This window comes from Zingiber officinale, chromosome 4B (assembly GCF_018446385.1).
Source record: "Zingiber officinale cultivar Zhangliang chromosome 4B, Zo_v1.1, whole genome shotgun sequence".
Lineage (NCBI taxonomy): Eukaryota > Viridiplantae > Streptophyta > Magnoliopsida > Zingiberales > Zingiberaceae > Zingiber > Zingiber officinale.
In genome coordinates this window covers 137,948,572-137,963,407 of record NC_055993.1, presented here as the reverse complement: position 1 = coordinate 137,963,407, position 14,836 = coordinate 137,948,572, and the positions used below count along the sequence as shown (strand labels likewise).

The 14,836-nt window shown below is 40.6% G+C and overlaps 3 protein-coding genes across 5 annotated transcripts in view; all 3 read right to left on the bottom strand.

Moving 5' to 3' along the window:
- The window catches only part of LOC121977001 (4-coumarate--CoA ligase-like 7), a 31,700-nt gene extending 30,432 nt beyond the window's left edge, over positions 1-1,268 (bottom strand). For both annotated transcript variants that reach the window (XM_042529468.1, XM_042529467.1), the window contains exon 1: positions 189-1,268. In XM_042529468.1, coding sequence (XP_042385402.1) covers positions 189-1,220 — 1,032 coding nt within the window. In that variant the 5' untranslated portion in view covers positions 1,221-1,268. The remainder of the gene's footprint in view (positions 1-188) is intronic.
- Positions 1,269-2,869: 1,601 nt separating this feature from the next.
- On the bottom strand, positions 2,870-3,979 carry LOC121977005 (protein HEADING DATE 3A-like). Its single transcript, XM_042529473.1, has 4 exons — positions 3,735-3,979; positions 3,589-3,650; positions 3,462-3,502; positions 2,870-3,345 (listed from the first exon to the last, which is right to left on the bottom strand). The coding sequence occupies exons 1-4, from the start codon at positions 3,927-3,929 to the stop codon at positions 3,119-3,121; spliced, it is 525 nt and encodes a 174-aa protein (XP_042385407.1). The 5' UTR covers positions 3,930-3,979; the 3' UTR covers positions 2,870-3,118.
- A 1,806-nt stretch (positions 3,980-5,785) lies between these two features.
- On the bottom strand, positions 5,786-13,777 carry LOC121977000 (F-box protein SKIP16-like). Of its 2 annotated transcripts, XM_042529465.1 has the most exons (5): positions 13,508-13,777; positions 11,311-12,027; positions 6,475-6,693; positions 6,256-6,362; positions 5,786-6,168 (listed from the first exon to the last, which is right to left on the bottom strand). In XM_042529465.1, exons 1-5 carry the CDS (start codon positions 13,718-13,720, stop codon positions 6,090-6,092), a joined length of 1,335 nt encoding a protein of 444 aa, XP_042385399.1. In that variant the 5' UTR covers positions 13,721-13,777; the 3' UTR covers positions 5,786-6,089. The 2 variants fall into 2 exon arrangements, with proteins under 2 accessions (XP_042385399.1, XP_042385400.1); XM_042529466.1 differs by lacking the exons at positions 5,786-6,168; positions 6,256-6,362; positions 6,475-6,693 and adding an exon at positions 9,753-9,965.
- Between the last annotated feature and the right edge of the window lie 1,059 nt (positions 13,778-14,836).

Below are 14,836 nucleotides of genomic sequence, written 5' to 3'. Positions count from 1 at the left end.
CTTTTAGGCAAAATATCTACATTTTGTATAGGTAAACAAGTAAAAGAGAATTTACTCCTTCAAGGAAAAGGGTCAGTTAGTTTGATCCCTCAGTGTCTTTAACAATGAGTTCTCTAATGGCGTGCGTATGTTTTCTTCCGTTTAAATTTAAATTAATTTAATTTAATTTCTTTTGTTTAAATTGATACCTGACGGAGCTCCACATGGGGAAACCGTCTCATGAATCGCACGGCCGCCGCCTCCGGGACCGGTGCGCCGCCGCAGATCACGTACTCCAGGGCCACCAGGTCCAACGGCTCTGGCCACCTCGCCATCTCAACCACCACGGGCGTCGCCGCTGTCAGAGAGGTCACCCGGTGCCTCTCCGCCGCCTGCACCATTTCCTTCACGCTGGTCCTGCCCCCGATCAGCACCGTCGTCTCACCCAGAGCCAATCCTATTAACAAAAAGGCGTACCCCATCGCATGGAACAGTGGCGCTGCCAAAAGCGTCGCTTCTGGTGCTCCCCGACGACGCTCCGCCACAGGGTTCCGCGTGGAGTGCCATGCCGCCACGATCGCGATCATGTTCCGATGCGACAGCGCCGCCGCCTTCATCATCCCCGTCGTCCCCGACGAGAATTGAAAGAAGGCCACATCCGACTGCGCCACTTCCTCAACCGCTTCCCCTCCATCGCTGCCGTCGAGAAACGAGCGGAAGCGTGGCGAGTCGAGGATGATGGTGGCGAGGCCCGCGGGGAGCTTGGCGTCGGTGGCGGAGGTGGCGAAGGCGACGCGGGGGTTGGAGAGGGAAAGGAAGTGGGAGATCTCGCGCGGGGTGGAGGCAGGGTTGGCGGCGGAGACGACGGCGCCGATGGAGAGCAGAGCGAGGTAGAGCGGGGGAATGTCGAGGCTCGTCGGGGCGAGGACGAAGACGCAGTGGCCCCTGTCGATGCCGGCGTGTGATCGGAGGGCGGAGGCGAGGGATCGGATCTGTGAGAGCAGCTCGGGGAAGCTAACGGCATCTCCGGTGGCGGCGTCGACGAGGGCGGGGTTGGAGGGGAGCGGGGAAGGAAGGAGGGAGAAGGCGTAGGCCGCGACGTTGAGGCGGCGCTCGACTGGCGGAAGTGGAACGGGGGGTCGAAGGCTCTGGAAGGTTCTGGATGGGGCGTGGAAGCCGCTAGAGCGCGGGCTGAGGGAGGGCGGAGTCGGAATTGGGTGAGCAGCATTTCGCTTCTCCATTTTTTTCTCTTCTTTCCTATTTTCGGATATGACAAAAAATGCATCATTTTCAAGCCCAGATCCATGGCGATTATGGCCCACCCCGTCCGGTCCGATTGAATTTCTTCAGACTCCAGTGGCCAATCATGTTGCAGTGGAGAAGAAGACAAATTAAGCAATCTGATCCGATGGTGGTCAAGTAGGTGAAAGACGCCCAGTGAAGTGATGTTTTTGTCCTTTTAGTTGTATATTAAAGTAATTTGTGTCATTTTCCGATGCCCCAGAACACTGAAGCTCCGCCGTTGTGGACGAATTAAGGAATACACTTGTCTAACTCCAAAACTAATCGGGTCTATTCGACTATGAACATTTGAATTTAAAAACAAAGGCGTTGGACGAAGAAATGGAAATATGCGTGGAAAACAAATTATTGAAATATCTACGATGGCGTATTTTAAATTAAGTATTCAAATCAAATATTAAATCCGGATAGTTTCTTCTATCACCTCGTTTGAAATCTCAATCAAATTGAGAGAAAACAGTAAATTGGATCCCAACTGCTGTCATGTCTTCTTCTTTAGCTGCTTGCTGACCTGTTGGACAAGACATGGAAGCTAATGCTCGTAGCACCACTTGGACAGGACATGACAAATTAGGTGATCAGTCTTGTAACTTAACAGACGTCCATTTCATTAACTTTAAAAAATTTTAACTAACATATAAAACGACGATATTTTAATATAACAATATTCCATTCGTAATCATTTTAATTGTGTGGTTGAGAAGGACGAACCTATTACGCTGGATGAGGTGTACATGTCCATATCAAGTGCAATATATGACTCTTTTGTTAGTACATGCACTACTTTTACGTGCAAGATGATCAATAATGGACTGACCACTCATGCTAATGGAATCAAATTAATTGAATCGAATTTAATCTTAATCTGCGACCAATAGACTTAATAGGTTAAGGTGAAGTAGTGGTTTAAAAGCCAAGAGTAGGCTATGCCATCCCCAATGTTGAACACGAATAATTAAGCTTAGTTTGTGGTTCATGAACATGAATAAACTCATTTATAGATAAGTTAATAAATAAATTTTTTTATAAATTAATTATAAATTTGAACCCTAGCTAGTCTACAGTAGTCCTAAGGAAAGGAAGACGACGCATTGCACCTCGAAAGGTCATGATTATTAATTTGAAGATAATGCATGATCTAAAAAGAGATAGAGAGGAATCTAGATGATATATAATGATTATATATGGTGTGCATCGATGCCATTTTAGTTGACTCTTTGAAAAATCTCACATGACTAACCATCATTAAGTGTTGTTAACATGAGACGATGCGAAGATAGCTTCGAGCATTAGTCCCGCGTAAGAAGAGAGGCGAATGACAAGATAAAAAGTCATATGAGCGACATAGTGCGTGCATGATTCTAAGAAAAAGTGAAGATCTAAGAGGAGATAAAGAGGAATCTAGCTAGATTGATATATAATCATCAATCGCCACTTTCTTTAAGTCAAATGGACCACAAGCTTTTAATTTCCTTGAGAGGGCAAACCGCAAAAGACTCGAAGAACTAATTGCACACCATTAGTGGAACAAATTAAGCCTCCAATTTACTATGTGCAATTGGTTCAACATAGACAACGAAAATAATCGACATTAGTTTGATTGTTGTAAGCTCTGAACAAGCGTATTGGGTCGAAGATTTCTCATATTAGTTCTATAGATATGGAATTACATAGCTAAAGTTCGTTCAGCCTTTGGCTATAGCTCACACAATTCTTCAATAATAATAAATACACTACTTAAGCAATGCCATTTGCGTGTGTTATTGTAAGTCGATCGATGACATTCAATTCAAATGCTGTCGATCGATCGTAAACTTTGATTTTCCGATCGCAGTAGTTATAAGTACCTTCTTCCACCACACCCATTCTCTCTTTGGCAATTGAAGTACATTGCGGCCACAGGGGCCCCGAGGTTGTAAAGCGCTGCGAAGTCCCTGCTGTTGAAGTTTTGCCTCCACCCGGGTGCATATATGGTCTGACGAACCGATTGCCGGAACAACACGAACACAAACCGGTGAATTCCGGCAGTCGGACGCGGGCTCTCATACGGAACGATTTCATTTCCTGAAAATTAAAGCACATGTATGGAGTCGGAACAACTTTACATTCCAAACGAGCAAAACAACAATTGCTACTTAATGAACTCGGTTAAAGTTCCAAAAATAGATAATGAATCTCACCATAACTAGCATTAGCCGTTTCCGGTATGTCGGTCACCAACCTGATAAAAAACAAGTTAGTTTCTTCTTCGATCAATCCATGACCACATTCCAATGGCACACAATTCGATCGATCGATCAATCTTACCAATGCAAGTGCTCCCTCTTAGTAGGGTTGCTCGGGCTCGGTGCATCAGGATCAACCATCACCTATAGTCAACACGACTAGCTGCCACGTTAGCAAACGGACAAAGTTTCACTCGACCGAACCCAACTATGATCATCAACACTTACAAGTGTGTAAAGAGTAGTCCTCGTATCGCGGCCCCGGATCTCGACCCTCGGCTCATTTACGACGGCCGACGGTTTGAGCTCGGACCCATTCATGACTTCCTTGTTGTTGTAGAGCAGCCGGAGGGTAGCCGACTTGACGAAAGGGTCCAAAATGTCCCCAATGACATTGCCCACCACAAGAGGATCCCTAGACATATCTTTGCCTCAGAGATGCCCTCCTCTGGGGATTACTGATGTGTTCTATATCATAGGAAGGTATTTATAGAGCCTGCAAATGATTGGACCACTCATTACATTGAAGACTCAAAGAGTAGTCTCCTCGATCCAGAGGACTCGGAATCTTGCTTTTTTGAGTGTAGAGTATTGATCGAGTCCTTGTCGATTCAAACTATCCACAAGAGCTAGCCGCCAGAAGATCGATCAATGGTGAATAAATCCGCCGACTTATTCTCAAGAACGATACGATCGATCGAAAAAGTTAGATTGCCTTTTGACCTCCTCACCATGCATGCTTCATCATCCAATCCCTTTCGTGGAAGTGGCGGCGATCGAGCTGCATGAATGCAATTCAATGGCGTTGTAAAGAGATTCTGTGGGGCTCGACGTTTTTGTTACTCCTTTCCTTCCTACCTTCCTCTGTTTTTGTCATGGTGCGGCATGTCGTATTAACGTAGATTCATCTATTATATTGTAGTCGACCAAGATAATATCGCATGGTCAAGGTCTCAAGGAAAAAACAAATGAAAGAAGGTCAATAAAGAGGAATCTAAATTGGTACATTTTCCGTCTGTCTCACGCAAGAAGTTAGAGAGCCGATGTTGGTTTTGAACTGGGCCAAGCAGAATTTGGATGGTGTGTGGTAGATATAGGTACTGTGGTCCGTGGAGTGAGTGGCTGATGATTGGTGGCAATGATGAGAAGAATGTGGGGTTTCGTTGATTGTTTTTCTTCCGCTCGTTTATCCACTTCCAAATTAGAAAGAAAGGTGAGTGAGTGAGGGAGGGAGAGTGATTCCAGCTAAGGAAATAAAGGCGAAGCAGAGTCTAGGACCACTAAATGGGCACGCAGCATTTTTGTTCTTATATATTTTTAGTGAAGAAGAACATGCAGACGCACCAGCCGCCGCCGCCGCCAGTGCTCCTTCTTTGTTCAGGTGGGTGGCAAATGGCCAAGGGAAAAAGGACGACTGCAACAGGCCATAGGCCATAGGCACAGGCCATTGAGAGAATGGATATGTGTTGTATTACATGCCAAATTGGGGTTTTGGGTGCGAGACAAGACTGGAGAGATGATTGCTTAGACTCGTGCGGTGGGATCTTCCACTCGGGCTAGACTGTGGCACCAACTCCAATTGAAGAAAGGACAAAAATCAAAAGGCCGTTTCAACTTTACCGAATCTTCGAATGGACTTTCCTTTTATAAAAATAACATCCTAATTAACATGAATTATTCAAAATAAGTCCATTGTCTTATCTTAATTTAAATTAATTGAACATAAAGACCTAAATAAAAATAAGTATTCAAATGCTAAAACAAATGAATGGACGTATAATCCCTATCTACTATATCAGTATTATTATCTTATATTAATTTTAATTAAATGAAATTGACATTCTGATTAAAATAAATATTTAAATTTTAAAATAAATACAGTGAACTTCAAAATTGCTCATGAAAAAGTTATAAATAATGCGAGAAAAGGAAAAGAAGAAATAAAATAGTTGTTTTGGATTTTAGGGACCATTTATCAAATCAGGTACTTGAGTTTAAGGAATACTCAAAGTGGGTATTTAAATATTTATTACAGGGCACAGTTTGTTTCAAACCAAATCTCTTTCTCTCCTCTCTCAAGTTTTGCCAACAAACTATAGGGAAGACAAATAGTCTTCTGTTGGTGCCGCAGTTTTGCGGCTAAATAATCACGAGTTCCATGGCCATGAGATTGCTGCGAGATTGTGATATACTGCAAGCTCATGGATGAAACTCGAGAGAGTACAGCTGAGAGGTTCTCTGGTTCGGTTCAAGTAACAAAAAAAAGAAGTTACAACAGATTCAAACCATGCCTTGTGTGAAGTAGTTGAGGATCAACCACTACACAACACAAGCTAAACGATTCAAATCTCATTGTGGCAACAGATTCGAATACTTCAATAATTTTTACATAACAAGCAAGAATAATGATCAATGCAGAAATCTACACCACTTTAAGCTCCATCTCCACGGCACATAGGAGCATGCAATATTTTTAATATAAGATGCGAACCATATAGGAAGATAGCATCAAAAACTTTGAGTATCATGACCACAATTATGGAATACCTGATAAGATAATATGAGAAATTTTGCAGTGGACAGCTAGAAAATGTAGTCTGGTTTTTCGAGGATGAAAGGTGCAACTTTCACATCAAATTGTCTTCCCTCAGGTCTGCTTAACCTAAAGCCCACAAGAAAACAAGATCAGGCTTTGAGAAACAAGAAAACAATATGTAGCTGTTGGAAGATGTCGATTAGCTGGGGATACCTGCCAGGAACAAATGTAAATGAGCCCTCAACAGATCCAGGAACACCGGGTACGGGAGTGCAACTCTGATATACAAATTCTTCCTCGCCAGGAAGTAGGAGTGGATACTGCAGAAACAGCAAGGAGACGTTCATTGATTAAGTTACCCGAATTCAATGTATGATAAATTCCTCATGACACACTAAATTTAATCAGTATCCGAATAAATAGAAACGATACCTGTCCTATTACAGCTTCTCCATGCACATTGGACACGATTGTATCTTTGGAACGGATAATCCAGTGACGTGAATGAAGCTGGCATGAGGAGTAGTACACGCCATCTAACATGCATCCTTCAGGAAGGAGAGACATGCGAATTGAGTAAGAAAAGTAGTAACTTTCTTCTCCTCCATTGGCATCAGAAGCTTCCGGCACAAAAACAGCAGAGGCACGAACCTAAAATATCAATTACTGCATTATAACAAAGCCAATAATTGCTTGACACTGCAACTCAGAATATATCAAAGAAATGCTATTAAGTCCTAGTTGATTAGCGTCAGCTATATGAATCTTTTCTTTGTTGACATATTTGGAAATTTCATGACTTTCCAATTGGAATCACAATGTACAACATGGTCATATTATCATCATAAAAAAGTCCACATGATCCGACAATTAGATATGTTGGTGCAGCGGGGCCGGCAAGAGGGGAGGGGTGAATTGTCTGTAAAATAAGAACTACCCTCCTCGTACTTTCAACTCTAAAATAGCAACAATAAAATAAAACAAAATAACAGAAAGGAAAGAAAGAAGACGCAGGGATTTGACTTGGTTACAACCTATGTAGTTTTTAATCCAAGCTGGTTGAACAGCTCTACTAGAAACGTCTCCTTCACTGTAGGCGGAGAAGCCTTTTTACGCACTAAGAAAGTTCAGATGTTGCTAGGAATTGAATACAGAGTTGAATGATTTATTTCCTAGCTCCAGGCGCCTTTATATAGCTCCTGTAAATCCTATCTCGAGTCTTGAGGGTGCCTCCAAAGGGGTTGAGGGCGTCTCCAAGGGGATAAACGGATAAAACTTTATCCGCTCGCAAACGGTCTGTTTAACCCAGTTGAGGACGCCTCCAAGGGCATTGAGGGCGCCCTCAATGCTGTTGAGGGCGCCCTCACTCTAGTGAGAGCAGAGGCGCCTCAACAGTTGTTGAGGGCGCCTCCAGCTCCTTTTCCAGCACTTCTTCATCTTCTCTTTTGCTTCCGAAGTCCCGATAGCTTGGGTGATTATGACCAACCGAAATAGGGGTCACTCGAACCTAATTTCCGACCTTCTCCTCGAGTAGGCTTCCGTCCCGGCTTCTCGTCCCTCAAACGTCGCGCACGTTCTTCTCGTCCACCGGTGTACTCTTCTGCAGATCTTTCGTCCTTCGGATGCATCGAGCCCGTCGGCTCCCTTCCCGTGCCGTCCTTCTTGCTAGCTGCATCTTCCGCTCGACATCCTGCGCTCATAAACTCCTGCACACTTAGACACAAGGATCAAAATCAAACAGGACCTAACCTAACTTAGTTGATCACATCAAAACAATCACGGGGTCCAACAATCTCCCCCTTTTGATGTGCATCAACCCAAGTTCAAGTTAGGGTAAAAAAAATAGACAAGTAATAATTTAAAGAAATTACTAAACTAACATTTTAAGCATAATGATTGCAATAATAGAATTTGCAACACTAATTAAACAAAAGATTTAATTTGTTTTTTAATATTATCTTGTTCCAAAAAAAAATTTTAAGTACCAATTTTAAAAAATATTAACTCCCCCTAAACTTGTTCCTATCTCTCCCCCTTTGATCATAGTAAAAAAACGGGATAGGAATTTTTCAAAATAAATTCTAAATTAACAAAGAACTCTAACTTTTAAGCAATTTAAACAAAGTATTTTTAGAGAAATTTCCAACAAATGTTTAAAAAAAACTTGTTAAAGCATTGTTTAATTTTTATTTTCATGCTTTATCAGTAAGTTAATTAAACATTTTATTTCAATATTTTGACTTTCAGGTAGTGGCGAGGCACTAGACCTTCTTGGTTATAGGAGCAACAACCACTTTCTTAGACAAAACCTCATAAAGAAATTAACTGTTTAATTTTTCTTGCTGAAAACGCTAACTTACAAAAATTTAGTCTAGAAAAGATTTTGAAACCCAGTATAAGTTCCTTCCTACTGGATTAATCAAAACTTAGGGGGTATATAATTTCTGGGAATTTTTCTAAGTTGTCCTTGGTGATGTTTAATATACCAATTTAATTTCCCATAAGTTCTAAATTTTATTTTTTGAAATTTATTTAAGCATGTATGATCATTTTTCAATTTTTAATTTCAATTTTCAATTTATCATTCTCTAATTTTAGATTATCGTACATTTCTAGAGGACATGTTTTTGCTAGGTTTAATTTTAACTCATCATTTTCCCTTTCTAACTTAACTAAGTCTTTATTAAGCACTTTAATGAACTGAAAGGGTTGCTTGGGAGTTAGAGCACGTACCTTACTTATCTCAATTTCTGATGCTCCCCCTTCATCGCAATTTTCTTCTTCTAATGATCCTCCTCCTTCATCTATGCTCATTTCCGAGCTAGTCATCTTCTTCTACTTGATGGTTGGTCATCAATGCTAATCCCGAGAAGGCTTCGACTACAGATTCGGAGGATAATGATTCATCCCATGTAGCCTTCAGACTCTTGCGTTTAGTGGAAGTTGGTCTTTGGGACTTCTCCTTGTCCCTTTTCTTCAACTTTGGACAGTCATCCTTGATATGCCCTTTCTCATTGCAGTTGTAGCATCAGACTGTCCTTTTGTTGCGTTGATGCTTTCTCGACTGCGATCTAAATTTATTAGTTTTAATAAACTTATTTAACTTCCTTACCAATAGCGCCACTTCATTTTCATTGATCGATACTTCAGAGTCGGGATCGTCCATCTCAACTTGTAGGGCAACATTGAGATTTGACTTCTCTACTTGTTTAGGTTCTACAATTCGAGACTCGTGAAGTTCAAAAGTTGAAAATAAGTTTTCTAGTGTACTTACCTCAAAATCCTTAGAGATGTAGTATGCATCTACTAAGGGCACTCATTCTGGAGTTCTTGGGAAAGCGTTGAGTGCATACTGGATCGAGTTTCGGTTTGTTACCGATTCTCCGAGGTTGTTCAGTTGAGTTATTAGCTCCTTGATTCTCGCTTGGAGTTGCGCTACCTTTTCGCCGTTGTTTATCCGGAGATTTGTCAGCTGAGTCCGGAGGATGTCGCGCTTTGTTAACTTCGCTTCTGAGGTGCCTTCGTGGAGCTCCAAGAATTTTTCCCAGAGGTCTTTGACGGAGTCGTAGCTTCCGATCCAACTTACCACCTGGGGTGGCAGGACGCTGAGCAGGTGAAACTCTACCTTTCCGTTGGCCACGAAATCAGCTTGCTCCTTTTTCGTCCAGTTGTATTCTTCCTTGTTTTTAAGGACTGCAAAACCGTATTTCATAATTAAAAGAATATCAAATTCTGTTTTGAAGAATACCTCCATTCGGCGTTTCCATGTTACGAAGTCTCCGTCGAATTTCGGGGGATGAATACTTGCACCGACCATTGTCTTGATCTTGATGCTTCAGTCGGCGGTCAGTCTTTCTGAGGCGGTATGGCTCTGATACACTTGTTGGTGCAGCGGGGCCGGCAAGAGTGGAGGGGTGAATTGCCTGCAAAAAAGGACTACCCTTCTCATATTTTCAACTCTAGAATAATAACAATAAAATAAAACAAAATAACAGAAAGGAAAGAAAGAAGACTCAGGGATTTGACTTGGTTACAACCTAGGTGGTTGTTAATCCAAGGCGGTTGAACAACTCTACTAGAAATGTCTTCTTCACTGTAGGCGGAGAAGTCTTTTTACACACTAAGAAAGCTCAGATGTTGCTAGGAATTGAATACAGAGTTGAATATTTTATTTCCTAACTCCAGGGGCTTTTATATAGCTCTTGGAAATCCTATCTCAACTCTTAAGGGCGCCTCCAAAGGGATAAGCGGATAAAACTTTATCCGCTCGCAAACGGTCTGTTTGACCCAGTTGAGGGCGCCTCCAAGGGCATTGAGGGCGCCCTCAATGCAGTTGAGGGCGCCCTCACTCTGGTGAGGGCGGAGGCGCCTCAACAATTGAGGGCGCCTCCAGCTCCTTTTCCAGCACTTCGTCTTCTCTTTAGCTTCCGAAGTCCCGATAGTTTGGATGATTGTGGCCAACCGAAATAGGGCTCACTCGAACCTAATTTCCGGCCTTCTCCTTGAGTAGGCTTCCGCCCCAGCTTCTCGCCCCTCGAACGTCGCGCACGTTCTTCTCGTCCACCGGTGTACTCTTCCGTAGCTCTTTCATCCTTCAGACGCACCGAGCCCGTCGGCTCCCTTCCCGTGTCGTCCTTCTCTCAAGCTGTGTCTTCCGCTCGACTTCCTGCGCTCTTAAGCTCCTGCACATTTAGACACAGGGATCGAAACCAAACAGGACCTAACCTAACTTGGTTGATCAGATCAAAACAACCACGGGGTCCAACAAGATATAGATAAATGCAATTCATTCCAAGAGATGGTAATATCAGATAGCTGAAGTTAAAATGGGATTGGACACTAAAAGTTTTGAAGGAGCTCAAAAAGATTACAGAAAACAGAGTTCATGCCCAAGTTATTATTTGCTTAGTAAGGTTTAATGAACTTTCGTGATAGAACTATTAAAAGTTTAAAACTACAGGAAACTTGAAGTTAAGAGCCATATCATTTCTATGTACTCTGATCAAGGATGAAAGGTCAGGCTGGCTGAACAGCAATCATTTATTTGTCCTCCCTAATCTCTCAACCTAATATGCACTTAGAAAATATGAAATTCGCATGGTACAAATGTAACAATTTCAAGGCACCAGAAAGAGAAAACAAATAAATCAATTAAGAATAACTTAAATGAAAGGATTGATACAACAAACATAATTGTTTCTTCTGGAAAGATTATAACAGTCATAGTTAGAAAAAATAATTATCATTGACAACTATTAGTTTCTGTACCTGAACACCGTTAGTTACTGCAACAGAACAATAGGGCGAAGTCTCTGGAAAAAGGCATATACTCCGAGAACTTGGGTGGCGGGTTTTGATCATGCTACTTCGCAGTCGCCTATTGTGCTCTTCTAACCACAACAGAAGTGCATCTTGTGGCATATCAAAGTTAGCATCAGCTTTTAGCCTTACCAATTCTCCAGGTACACATGGCATCATTTCTCCATTTTCTAGCAGATTGCTTGTGCCAACATAAAGTTGACCACTAGAACAATTTAGGCAAAAGAACTTTGCCATGTAGAAGGATGCTGCCACAACAATGTATTTGGGCATAGTCAACATGCTCACTTCTTTGGTTAGATTTTTAGTTTGTGACACAACCATTCTTAATGGCAACAAATGCACATTTACCAAATGTTCATAGAATTCGTATCCACCTATAATTCCCAAATCAGCAAGATATTTATTTTTAGCAGCGTTTGTAGTGAACGTCTCCTGACCATCACACAGCCTGTACAGCACCTTGGTTGGAGCAGGTAACTTAACCCCAAGTATTTTCTCAGCCTGCTGTATTTCAGCTTCAGAAACACCCTTCCTCAAAGTATCACTAATTTCAGGACAATTATCAGACAACCAACATCTTATCGAAGTCCAACATTCCTTTGCTCTTTTAACTAACGACAAAGGGTACATGGAAAAGGATCCAAACCAACTTTTGTATGCTCCCTGCAAACATAATACACTTCATAAAACTTTCATGTTCAGTTGACCTAAAGGTTAGAAAAATATCCATTTTTACAAATTACAAATATAAAAGAAAATGCAGAAGAATATTAAATAAGCTGGATTTTGTTATACAAGCAGACTTAGTTTAGTTACTTCATATGTTACGTCTTGCTGATCTACATCTCAGATAACAAAACCATCCTTAAAATCAATAATAAAAAAGAGCTTAAAACCAAACAACAATGAACCGTTCAATTGGTAAAATTGCATGGGGTAAAATTCACCACGTTCAACTTCTGTAAATGTACCAAATAGTAAAGATTAAAGAAGAATTCTATTTCACTGAAGTGATTTTCTGCAACTACAAGTTTGCCTCCTCTAGTCTGGTTTTTCTTTGCGGCCAATAGGGTGAAGGTAACCTCTTGATTTGCTTCTGCACAAAAGGATCAATGCCAAAGATCTAATTGCAAAAGAAAGGGATCACTTTAGCAACTGCAGCTTTATTTTTTGTAACAGCGACCTTGAAATTGCGATACACCTACTTCAGCTTTGTTGGGTGGCAAGGAGAGAATGGGTGTGCATCAGTAATCTCTTAGATACTCCTTCATCTGCTTGCTTCAGTTGCCAACGTTGCTGAACCAAGCACCCATGGGGGGAAGAGACCCAGAATACCAACCTAATGAGGAAGTTAAAGAGGATATCAAATCTTTAACTTTCACATGGGGCTCTTCAAATTTTCTTTTCCCTCTTTTTTGGCTAGATTTGACCAATCAATATTTGGCTGTAACTCCTCTCAAACAATTAACTTCACGGTCATTCTAGGTTCTGCTTATGTAATCATTTAAAAATCTTATATTAATACTGGTGTGCTAGCACACCAGATCCAACTTTAAAAAAAAGGAAAGAAAAAATGACCATCTTAAAGATTTGTGAATGTTAGTATAAAAATCCCATAAACCTTTCTCCAAATTTAGCAGATTATATATTCTCTTGTTAAATTCATTTGCCTGTTCACAACAATGGTTTTATTATTCTCTATCAACTTGCTCCTGAAATTCTTTTGCCGCCTCCTAGAGTAAGAGGCCATGCCATCAGCCATCAGGAGTTTAGATTCACAAAATCTATATGAAAAAGGAATTTCAGTTGAACTGCTTTGGTGTGTTGTTGTCGTCCATTCAGATGTCCAAAGGATGCCTGAACAAAGAACTTCAAAGGTATAAACATCTCCAGAATACGACTTACCAAGAGGTATAATCCTTCATTTCACTTTAAAATCTTAGACCCAAATGTTAATCTGACATCCAAAAATCCATACCATGCCAATCAATCATCTTTACCCACACGGATTACGCCCTAAAGTTGGGAATTTTCAAGCTTAAATACACTCCCAGACGCTAAAGAAGGGATTTGCCACGTTCTCTTCCTCGATCGGAAGCCTTGATATTGTTTATAAAGATCGAAAAGAAGGAGAAGACTCCACCTTGAAGGAGGGGCAAAGAGCTCCGTCGGGATCGAGGGGTTGATCGTAGAGGGCAAAGTCGCGGGCGCAGAAGTGACGCCAGACGGCGTCATCGGAAGCGGCGGAGCGTAGCCTAGTGCTGACACAGGCGGCGGCGGCGGCGTGCTTGGCGTCGAGCTTGAAGAGGATGCTCTCGAGCACGAACCCGCCCAACGACTCCAACCCTGCCGCCATCCTTCACCCCTCTCTCTGACTGCCCTCTGTTCCTGGGAGCGAGCTGCTCCACCAATTGCAGTAAATAAGTAAATAAATAAAATTTCTCCAAAAAGTATATTTTGCGATTTCCACTACATATTATCTAATTTATCAACTAACGAGACTTATTAACTTTAAAAAGATGCCAATTATTTGGTTTGAGATTGTAATGAACGGAGCAGAATTTTATAAATTAAGTGTGCCTTTTAGCGAATATTAAAGTAAGATATTTCTTAAATTTAAGTGGGTGAATTGATAAATTACTCAAATAATTACAATAAATTCCTAGATTTGTTTATTATTGGAAAAGGGAGAACTTCAATTTAAAGAATATATATATATATATATATATTTTGCTTCGACATTAAGTCAATTAGATTTTGCATGTAGGAGTTGGGTTCAAACTAAAAAAAAATTAAAAAAAAAAAAGTGCTTACGAGATATATATATTTAGGATGTGTGATAGTAGTTTTTTTTTATTATTTTGATTAATTAGATTTTATATGTAGGATTTAAGGGTTGTATTATAGTGTTCAAGCTAAAAAAATTTAAAGCTAAAAATTTTTAAGTGATCACAGTGTATAGTATATATATTTAGAATTTAAGATTTAAGTAAATGTTAATTTTTAAAAAATGAAAAAAAATAAATTGAGACACTTAGATCAAATCAGGCGCCTCAATTCACTGTAGTGCGGACAAGTCCATAGAGTACCTTTTATATAGAGAGAGAGAGCAGTAGTAATAGTAGAAATATCTCGCCTACTGTGATTTGTGATTAATCTATTGCAAAAAAAAAATAAAGTCTATGTTCCTGTTTGAAATCCATAAAAGTTTGACATTGTAGACTCACCCTTAGACAAAATTCAAATTTTTTTTTTATATTTACCCCTAATTTTTTATGTGATTAAAGAGGAAGAGAAATTTAGAGGTTAAGGGGAAGCTAATTAATTTAAAATATTTTAGCAATACTTAATTATAAAATTCATGTTTTAAATTGTCAATGTATTTTTTCAAATAAATTCTATGTTTATTTTACCCTAACTTTAACTTGGATTGATGCAAATAAAAAAGAGAGATATTGTAAGTACCTCGGGT

Coding starts and splice junctions, on each gene's coding strand:
- LOC121977005 (XM_042529473.1), bottom strand. CDS start 3,929: ATGTCTAGGGATCCTCTTGTGGTGGGCAATGTCATTGGGGACATTTTG. Junction 3,651..3,734: donor GGACTACTCTTTACACACTT/GTAAGTGTTGAT, acceptor TGTTGACTATAG/GTGATGGTTGATCCTGATGC. Junction 3,346..3,461: donor AACGGCTAATGCTAGTTATG/GTGAGATTCATT, acceptor TTTAATTTTCAG/GAAATGAAATCGTTCCGTAT.
- LOC121977000 (XM_042529465.1), bottom strand. CDS start 13,720: ATGGCGGCAGGGTTGGAGTCGTTGGGCGGGTTCGTGCTCGAGAGCATC. Junction 12,028..13,507: donor CTCTTTGCCCCTCCTTCAAG/GTGGAGTCTTCT, acceptor TTATGTTTGCAG/GGAGCATACAAAAGTTGGTT. Junction 6,169..6,255: donor TTTACATTTGTTCCTGGCAG/GTATCCCCAGCT, acceptor TGTGGGCTTTAG/GTTAAGCAGACCTGAGGGAA.